Below are 11,801 nucleotides of genomic sequence, written 5' to 3' on the forward strand. Positions count from 1 at the left end.
AAACACTGAACAGGGTAGATCACAACACAGTCCCACTAGTATAACCAAAACACTGAAAAGGGTAGATCACACCACAGTCCCACTAGCATTACCATCACACTGAACAGTGTAGATCACACCACAGTCCCACTAGCATTACCATCACACTGAACAGTGTAGATCACACCACAGTCCCACTAGTATAACCAAAACACTGAACAGGGTAGATCACAACACAGTCCCACTAGTATAACCAAAACACTGAAAAGGGTAGATCACACCACAGTCCCACTAGCATTACCATCACACTGAACAGTGTAGATCACACCACAGTCCCACTAGCATTAACATCACACTGAACAGGGTAGATCACACCACAGTCCCACTAGCATTACCATCACACTGAACTCTGAAACATTCATGAACAGTAATGTGTTTTATTGTAGTGTATACAATATACAGTATATCAATATGGTGCATGATATTGTGTGTTGCATTTGGCCCGGATAGAGAGAATTATTTCATGCCCTGTCTCGTGTACACTTTTGGGTGGATTTGCACTTTCAGAAACTGCATTACCTTTACATATCAATTTTAAAACGGTTATTGCAAAGTCTCGTTTTTGATGTCTGAGAGATAAATAATATATGTAAGATTTTACAAGATATGCTCTTTCAAGTGCTGGTTGCGGATCTTTCTTTAATGTATGCACTACATTACTGTGCATGCTGCATACCCTTTGGTGCACATCCCCTGCATACTTTAGATATATGTTAATGACTTTAATAGGCTGTTCTGTTTCTATTTAATCAGAATCAAAGTTCTGGGAAACAGCTGTGCTCAGTGGTGTCAGGGCAGCGTGTTCCGTGTTCAGGTCCATAGCCACGTCCTGTGTAGAACCTGCGTGCTGCGTGCAGGTTCCCCCCTGATCGGCAGAGATGCCTGCGTGATTGCAGGGGGAGGTGAGGTGAACAGACATTTTTATATTCTGGAGAGATCTCTGTGTGTAAGATATGAGAAGTGTTGTTGACGTGCAGCGGCTGTGGTCTCATAGCACAGACACCTCACTCCTCCTCTCAGGCTTAGTGAAGACTGGCTAATGGGCTGACAGTGGCTCTTTAGCTTTCTTCCATCCAGCTGTAGCTAGTTTTATATCCCAACTCTACAGGCAGAGGAATGGATTTGATAGGGTTGATTTTTATTTTTTTATGAACTTCTTCACATTTCATCAGATGTCTGGCTTCTCTCTTCTTCCTTCTTCTGTCTTCTATTTTCTCCCTCCAGCTCTCTCTCTGTTTCTTTCTCCATCTCTCTCGCCTTCCACCATCCTCCCTGTGGTGGTTCTGTTCCCCCCCTCCACTCCAGAGGAGCCCATCTAACTGAACCTGATCCTCTGATTTGCGCGGCTAATTCCCTGCACTCACACTGCTCAGTGTGGTGTCATAATTGGCATGCCATTGATTTATGTCTCCTCTTACAGAGCCCTGAATGGCTGATGAGTGGAACTTCCTGTCATAATAGGCCTCGTTCAGGCCTCTCGTCGCGCCGCCGCTCCCCTCGCCACGCTGCGATCCTTCCTGTCCTCCATTTGTTGTGGCTGAAGCCCACCAGATTGTATTTATTTCCTTTTACATGGAGGATGACAAGGGATGAGTGGACATAGTTTACCTTGTCCATTAATGGCTCAGTCTGCGGTTTCACAGTCATTATGGCTCTGAACCAGACTTTACATCTCGTCTCCCCAGTGTCCAGAGATGTTGCTGGTCATCACGGGCAATTTTCCATTCAAACCCAGAGCCACTTGGTCAGGGTTAATCATTTGAGCCGCTGTTGTGATCATTTTAAAAGCATGGCAAATGCTGGATCAGAGCCCCCAATGTTAGAAGCAGCAAGACATTTTGAAGTGTGTCTCTTGTTCAGGCGAACAGCAGGGTACCCTGATGCACGCTGGGAGATGGGCTCTCCCTGGAGGCCTCTGTAATCTTGTTCCCCTGCAATAGAGAGGGAAGGGAGGGAGAGAGGAGTGAGGGGTGCAGCCCTGGGGGAGTTCAGAGCTCCATGGGGAGCACTAGCACATGCTGCATCTCCCCAGCCCACCTCACCCTCCCCTCACGATCAGAATCACCGAGCTAAGCAGTATAGAGGCCTTCGCCATTACTACCGCTCTCTCACTAACGCTTCCACGGATTTGATTAGTTGTTTGTTAGTGCTGGTGTGTGTGGTAGATGGGGGAGGGGTATATGCATGTATCATTTAGTTTTCTGATTCAGCTGGCGATAGGCTCTAAAAATGTTTTATTACTGCTTCTTTGTTACTGTGCTGCCCACCAACAGTGCCGGTTTCAACCATACACACTCCATATTCACAGTTTTCTGAAAATTGTATTTTGATCTGTGTTCATATATCATATGATATACAGATGAATAAGGAGCTGCTGTCTTCATGTTTTTTTGTGGCATTTCATAAAAATTTCAGTTGGGGGGCTTTGCAAGATCAAATACTATCACAAAGGTATTAGACATGTGAGATCAGACTGAAAGAGACAGGCTATGCCAGTGATGGTGGGTAGGGTCGGCTGGGTTAGCGCGGGGAGCGATGGAGAGAGCAAAAGCAGAGATCAGTTGACTGCTGCAGCCCCAGGCAGGGCCCTGCCTTTTCAAACTCCCAGCATCAGAGCAAAGGAGCTTGGGATCGGACAGGCAGGGGCCCAACCCAGACGAGCTGTCAGGGAAGAGTTACTGCAGGGCGGGTTGCGGTGGAGATGGGAGCCAGTCAGGCAGTGTCTGAGCCGGAGCACATGGAATGGAGCAGCACTATCTTAGTGGATGAGAGGAGGAAGGAAGAAGTGCTAGGGGAGGAACAAGGAGCAGAAAATCCAGACCTTGTGCTTCTAAATCCCAGCTCATACATTGCTAATGCCCGGAGTAATATAGGTCTCATTCATAATGGATAAACCCTTGGCTCCCGCTTGCAAAGTATATCATGCGCACTGTAACGAGGTTAAAGATTGGGCTGTGTTTGCCGGGAATGCTGTGACCACTGCTGGCCCAGGCATTAGTGTGGGTTGTGGCGGGAGCGAGAGGGAGGGAAGTGATACTGCATCATATTAGTAGTAGGGGACTGGGAGTTTGAAGAATGTGACACCTCCACCATGTCTTATCCAGAATGTCACGGGGCTCGACCAGAGCTGCCATTCTCCAAGCCTCGTGCCAGTCCTCTAGGGTCTTGCTTTCAGCTTGATTTGTCTTGCAACCATCAGCCCACGGTCAATTGACAGTAATTTAGCACTTGCTGATATGGTCCGAGCCCTAGGGTAAATTATCCAGAAGTTATTTTCAATTAGTTGAAAATTAATGCCCATTATTCGTACGGTGGATAAATGCAGTCCGCTTCATTTGATATAGCCCTGATCAGAGCACCATGCAGAGGGCTGATGTGGTATAGTGTGGCAGAGTTAAAACAGTGGCTTTCATTAGCTGAGCCCAAACTACAGTATTGTACAGTGTAGTTCCTGATGGAACATTGTGACTGGCCTACTTCACCTATTAGGATATTAATAACTCACCGCCCCTCCCAACCACCACTACCATCAACACCGCCCCACGAACACAGGTCCCTCCCCACCACCAACATCACCACCAACACCGCCTCCCCAACCTCACCACCACCAACACCGCTCTCCCAACTACTGCCACCACCAACACAGCCCTCCCACCCACCAACACCGCCCCTCCCACCCACCAACACCGCCTCCCACCACCACCACACCTCACTCAACTCCGCTCCTCCCACCCACCACCAACACAGCCCCCCTCCCACCACCACCACTACCAACACAGCTCCCTCCCACCCACCACCAACACCGCCCTCCCAACCACCACCACCAACACCTGCCCCATCCCACCTACCACCACCACCACCAACACATCCCCTCCCACCACCACCACTACCAACACAGCTCTCTCCCCACCCACCACCAACACCGCCCTCTCCCAACCACCACCACCAACACCGCCCCATCCCACCTACCACCACCACCACCAACACCGCTCCTCCCACCAACCAACTCCGCTCCTCTCCCACCCACCACCAACACAGCCCCTCCCACCACCACCACTACCAACACAGCCCCTCCCACCCACCACCAACACAGCTCCCTCCCTCCCACCTCCACCACCACCACCTCCCTCCCACCCACCACACACCACCTACACAACCCCACCCTCCCACCACCACCACCAACACAGCCCCTCCCACCCACCACCAACACCGCCTCCCACCACACACCACCACCAACACAGCCCCTCCCTCCCACCACCACCACCAACACAGCCCTCCCACCACCACCACCACCACCAACACCGCCCTCCCTCCCACCCACCACCACCACCAACACAACCCCACCCTCCCACCACCACCACCAGACACCCCATCCACCACCAACACAGCTCCCTACCACCACTACAACCACCAACACAGTCCCCTCCCACCACCACCACTAACACCGCCCTCCCACCAACACCAACACCGCTCCCTCCCACCACCAACACCACCACCAACACAATCCCTCCCTCCCTCCCACCACCACCACCAACACAGCCCCCTCCCACCACCACCACCACCACCAACACCGCCTCCTCCCATCCACCACCACCACCAACACAACCCCACCTCCACCACCACCACCAACACAGCCTCCTCCCATCCACCACCAACACAGCTCCCTACCACCACTACAACCACCAACACAGTTCCCTCCCACCACCACCACTAACACCGCCCCTCCCACCAACACCAACACAGCTCCCTCCCACCACCAACACCACCACCAACACAATCCCTCCCTCCCACCCACCACCACCACCAACACAACCCCACCCCTCCCACCACCACCACCAACACAGCCCCTCTCCCACCCACCACCAACACCGCCCCTCCCACCAACACCGCCACCTCCCACCCCCACCAAACAGCCCCTTCCCACCCTCCACCAACACCACCCTCCCACCCACCACCAACAAGCTCCTCCCACCCCACCACCACCACCACTCAACACCGACCCCTCCCACCCACCACCAACACAGCCCCCTCCCACCCACCACCAACACAGCTCCCTCCCACCCACCACCAACACAGCTCCCTCCCACCTCTCCCTACCACCACCACCACCCCCGCCACTCCCACCACCACCACTACCAACACCACCACCACCAACACCGCCTCCTCCCTCCCACCACCACCACCAACACCGCCTCTCCCATCCACCACCACCAACACCGCCCCTCCCATACACCACCAACACCGCCTCCTCCCATCCGCCACCAATACCAACACAGTCTCCCTACCACCACTACCACCACCAACACAGATCCATCCCACAACCACCACTCCCTACCACCACCGCCACCTCCCACCCACCACCACCACCAACACAGCTCCCTCCCACCACCACCACTCCCCAACACAACTCTCCTCCCACCACCACCGCCACCTCCCACCCACCACCACCACCTCAACACAGCTCCCTCCCACCACCACCACCAACACATCCTCACACCCACCACCACCACTACCAACACAGCTCCCTCCCACCTCTCCCCTACCACCACCACCACCACCGCCCTCCCTCCCACCACCAACACCACTCTCTCCCACCCACCACCAACACCGCCTCTCCCCACCACCACCACTACCAACACAGCTCCCTGCCACCACAACCACTACCAAACACAGCTCCCTTACAACCACTAGCACCACTACCACCAGCACCACCACCACCGCCCCATCCCACCCACCACCAGCAAAGCCCCTCCCACCCACCACCACCACCAACAAAGCCCTCCCCACCCACCAACACCGCCACCTCCCACCCACCACCAACACAGCTCCCTACCACCACTACCACCACCAACACAGTTCCCCTCCCACAACCACCACAACACCGCCTCCACCCACCACCACTACCAACACTGCCTCCTCTCCCACCGACCACCAACACAGCCCCCTCTCCACACCACCACCAACACCGCCTCCCTCTCCCACCCACCACCACCACCAACACAACCCCCTGCTCCCACCACCACCACCAACACAGCCCCTCCCACCCACCACCACTACCAACACTGCCCCTCCCACCCACCACCCAACACCGCCCCTCCCAACCACCACACCCCCACCAACACCGCCTCTCCCACTCCACCAACACCGCTTCCTCCTGCACCACCACACCCACCAACTCCGCCCTTCCCACCCACCACCAACACAGCCTCCTCCCACCACCACCACTACCAACACCGCCCCTCCCACCTACCAACACCAACACAGCCCCTCCCCACTCCACCAACACCTCCCTCCCCTCCGACCACCACAACACCAAATCCGCCCCTCCCACCACCACCAATACTGCCCCCTCCCAGCACCACCACCACCAACACTGCCCCTCCTACCCACAACCAACACCCCGCCTCCCAACCACCACCACCATCAACACCGCCCCCTCCCTCCCTCCCACCACCACCACCAACACAGCCCCTCCCCACCCACCACCAACACCAGCCTCCTCCACCCACCACCACTACCAACACAGCTCCTCCCACCACAAACCAATACCAAACACAGCTCCCCACAACCACCACCACCACCAACAAAGCCCCTCCCACACACCAACACCGCCACCCTCCCACCCCTCACCAAAACAGCCTCCTTCCCACCCCACCACCAACACCGCCCCTCCCACCCACCACCACTCACTCCAACACTGCTCCTCCCACTCCACCACCAACACCGCCCCTCCTCCCACCCACCACCAACACCGCCCTCCCTCCCACCCACCACCACCACCAACACAACCCCCCTGCTCCCACCACCACCACCAACACAGTCCCCTCCCACCCATCACCAACACCGCCTCCCTCCCACCCACCACCACTACCAACACTGCCCCTCCCACCCACCACCAACACTGCCCCCTCCCACCACAACCACTACCAAACACAGCTCCCTACCAACCACCACCACCACCAACAAAGCCCCTGCCACCCACCAACACCGCCACCTCCCACCCCACACCAAAACAGCCCCTCCCCACCCCACACCAAACAGCCCCTATCCCATCCACCACCAACACCACCCTCCCCACCTACTACCAACAAAGCCCCTCCCACCCACCACCACCACCATCAACACCGTCCCTCCCAACCACCACCCCCACCAACACAGCTCCTCCCCACCCCTCCACCAACACCGCCCCCACCACCAACCACAGCCCCTCCCACCCACCAACCAACACAGCTCCTCTCCCACCCACCACCAACACCGCCTCTCCCACCACCACCACTACCAACACAGCTCCCGTCCCACCACAACCTACTACTCAAACACAGCTCCCTGCTAAACCACTAGTCACCTACTACCACCAACACCACCACCACCGCCCCCATCCCACCCACCACCAGCAAAGCTCCCTCCCACCCACCAAACACCGCCACCTCCCACCCCCACCAAACAGCCCCTTCCCACCCACCACCAACACCCACCCCCTCCCACCCACCACCAACAAAGCCCCTCCCACCCACCAACCACCACCATCAACAACGCCCCTCCCAACCACCACCCTCCACCAACACAGCCCCTCCTACCCACCACCAACACCGTCTCCCTCCCACCAACACAAACACAGCTCCCTCCTCACCACCCAACGCCCCTCTCCCACCCACCACCACCACCAACACAATCCTCCCTCCCACCCACCAACACCGCCCTTCCCCCCACCAACACCTGCCCCTCCCACCACCACACCCACCAACTCTGCCCCTCCCACCCACCACCAACACAGCTCCCTCCCAACCACCACTAACACAGCTCCCTACCACCACTACCACCACCAACACAGTTCCCTCCCACCACCACCACTAACACCGCCTCCTCCCACCAACATCCAACATCAGCTCCTCCCACCACTCACCACCAACACAGCCCCTCACTCCCTTCCCACCACCACCACCAACACAGCCCCCTCCCACCCACCACCAACACCGCCTCCTCCACACCACAACCACTACCAAACACAGCTCCCTACAACCACTAGCACCACTACCACCAACACCACCACCCCATCCCACCCACCACCAGCAAAGCCCTCCCACCCACCACCACCAACAAAGCCCTTCCCACCCACCAACACCGCCACCTCCCACCCCCCCACCAAAACAGTCTCCTTCCCACCCTTCACCAACACCACCCCCTCCCACCCACCACCAACAAAGCCTCCTCCCACCCACCACTCACCACCACTCAACACCACCCTCTCCCACCCACTCACCAACACAGCCCCCTCCCACCCACCACCAACACAGCTCCCTCCCCACCTCTCCCTACCACCACCGCCACCTCCCACCTACCACCACTACCAACACCACCACCACCAACACCGCCCCTCCCTCCCACCACCAACACAGTCCCCTCCCTCCCTCCCACCACCACCACCAACACAGCCCCCTCCCCACTCCACCACCAACACCGCCTCCCACCACCACTCACTACCAACACAGCTCCTCCCACCACAACCATCTACCAAACACAGCTCCCTACAACCACCAGTCACCACTACCACCAACACCACCACCACCACCCCATCCCACCCACCACCAGCAAAGCCCACCACCAACACAGCCCCTCTTCCCACCCACCACCAACACAGCCCTCCCCATACACCACCAACACCGCTCCTCCCACCACCACCACTACCAACACAGCTCCCTACCACCACTACTCACCACCAACACAGATCCATCCCACCACCACCACCCCTACCACCACCGCCACCCTCCCACCCACCACCACCACCAACACAGCTCCCTCCCACCACCACCACTCCTCAACACAATCTCCCTCCCACCGCCACCTCCCACCCACCACCACTCACCAACACAGCTCCTTCCCACCACCACTCACTCAACATATCTCACACCCACCACCACCACTACCAACACAGCTCCCTCCCACCTCTCCCTACCACCACCACCACCGCTCCTCCTCTCCCAACACCACTCCCTCCCCACCCACCACTCAACAATGCTCCTTTCCCACCACCACCAACACAGTTCCTCCCACCACCACCACTAACACCGCCCTCCCACCAACACCAACACAGCTCCCCTCCCACCACCACTCACCAACACAGCCCCCTCCTTCCTCTCCCACCACCACCACCAACACAGCCCCTCCCCACCCACCACCAACACCGCCCCTCCAACCACCACCACTACCAACTACAGCTCCCTCCCACCACAACCACTACCAAACACAGCACCCTACAACCACTAGCACCACTACCACCAACACCACCACCACCGCCCCATCCCACCCACCACCAGCAAAGCCCCTGCCACCCACCACCACCACCAACAAAGCCCCCTCCCACTCCACCAACACCCGCTGCACCTCCCACCCCCCACCAAAACAGCCCCATCCCACCCACCACCAACACCACCCCTCCCACCCACCACCACAAAGCCCTCTCCCACCCACCACACCACCACCACTCACACCAACACCAGCCCTCCCACCCATCCACCAGCACACCCTCCCACCCACCACCAACACAGCTCCTCCCACCTTCTCCCTACCAGCAACCACCACCGCCCCTCCCACCACCACCACTACCAACACACCAACACCGCCCCCTCCTCTCCCACCACCACCACCAACACCGCCCCCTCTCCCATCCACCACTCACCAACACCGCCCCCTCCCCATCCACCACCACCACCAACACAGCTCCCCTCCCACCACTCACCAGCTCAACAGCATCATCTCACCCACCACCACCACTACCAACACAGCTCCCTCCCACCACAACCACTACCAAACACAGCTCCCTACCACCACTAGCGCACCACTACCACCACACACCACCACCACCGCACCACTACCAACACAGCCCCCTCCCACCCACCACCAACACTGCCCCCTCCCACCTACCATCACCACCACCACCAACACCACCCTCCCACCCACCACCACCAACACCAACACATCTCACACCCACCACCACCACCACCGCCACCTCCCACCACCACCGCCCCTACCACCACCAACACAGCCCCTCCCCACCCACCACCACCGCCCCTCTCTACCACCACCACCACCAACAATGCCCTCTCCCAACCACCACCCCCACCAACACAGGTCCCTCCCCACCACCACCAACACCACCACCACCAACACCGCCCCCTCCCTCCCACCTCTACCACCACCACCTCCCACCACCACCACCACCACCACCTCCCACCACCACCGCCCCTCCCACCACCACCACCACCACCAACACAGCCCCCTCCCACCCACCACCACCACCAACAATGCCCCTCTCCCAACCACCACCACTCCCAAACCAGCTCCCTCCCCACTCACTACTACCACCACCACCACCACCTGCCTCCTCCCACCCACCACCAACACCGCCCCTCCCACCCACCACCACCACCAACACCAACACCGCCCCCTCCCACCCACCACCAACACAGCCCTCCTCCCACCCACCACCAACAAAGCCCTCTCCACCGACCACCACCACCAACACCGCCACCTCCCACCCACCACCACCACCACCAACACCGCCCTAACACCCACCCACCACCAACAAAGCCCCTCCCACCCACCACCACCACTACCAACACAGCTCCCTACCACCACTACCACCACCACCACCACCGCCCCTTCCCACCACCACCACTACCAACACAGCTCCCTCCCCACCACCACCACTCCCAAACCAGCTCCCTCCCACCACTACCACCACCACCACCGCCCTCGCCCACCCACCACCGCGTACCAACACAACCACCACCAACACCGCCTCCCCATCCACCACCAACACCGCCTCCCATCCACCACCACTACCAACACACCAACACCGCCCTCTCCTCCCACCACCACCACCAACACCGCCTCTCCCATCCACCACCACCAACACCGCCCTCCCATACACCACCAACACCGCCTCCCATCCACCACCCCACCAGCACAGCCCCCTCCCACCCACCACCAACACAGCTCCCTCCCACCTCTCCCTACCACCACCACCACTGCCCCTCCCACCACCACCACTACCAACACACCAACACCGCCCCTCCCTCCCACCACCACCACCAACACCGCCCTCTCCCATCCACCACCACCAACACCGCCCTCCCATCCACCACCAATACCAACACTACTCCCTACCACCACTACCACCACCAACACAGATCCATCCCACCACCACCACCCCTACCACCACCGCCACCTCCCACCCACCACCACCACCAACACAGCTCCCTCCCACTCCCAACACAACTCCCTCCCACCACCACCGCCACCTCCCACCCACCACCACCACCTACCAACACAGCTCCCTCCCACCACCACCACTACCAACACATCTCACACCCACCACCACCACTACCAACACAGCTCCTCCCACCCACCACCAGCACAGCCCCCCTCCCACCCACCACCAACACAGCTCCCTCCCACCTCTCCCTACCACCACCAACACCGCCCTCTCCCATCCACCACCACTCAACACCGCCCCCTCCCATCCACCACCAATACCAACACTACTCCCTACCACCACTACCACCACCAACACAGATCCATCCCACCACCACCACCCCCTACCACCACCGCCACCTCCCACCCACCACCACCACCAACACAGCTCTCCCACTCCCAACACAACTCCCTCCCACCACCACCGCCACCTCCCACCCACCACCACCACCACCAACACAGCTCCCTCCCACCACCACCACCACCAACACATCTCACACCCACCACCA

General features: G+C 58.8%; 1 protein-coding gene across 1 annotated transcript; it reads left to right on the plus strand.

Moving 5' to 3' along the window:
- Nucleotides 1-792: 792 nt before the first annotated feature.
- LOC135566512 (uncharacterized) lies at nucleotides 793-8,189 on the plus strand (the record flags this gene model as incomplete). Its single annotated transcript, XM_065014207.1, has 2 exons — nucleotides 793-941; nucleotides 5,980-8,189. Coding segments are annotated over 2 exons (2,359 nt in total), but the record flags the coding sequence as incomplete, so codon positions are not given.
- Between the last annotated feature and the right edge of the window lie 3,612 nt (nucleotides 8,190-11,801).

Source organism: Oncorhynchus nerka, unplaced genomic scaffold (genome assembly GCF_034236695.1).
Source record: "Oncorhynchus nerka isolate Pitt River unplaced genomic scaffold, Oner_Uvic_2.0 unplaced_scaffold_4558, whole genome shotgun sequence".
NCBI lineage: Eukaryota > Metazoa > Chordata > Actinopteri > Salmoniformes > Salmonidae > Oncorhynchus > Oncorhynchus nerka.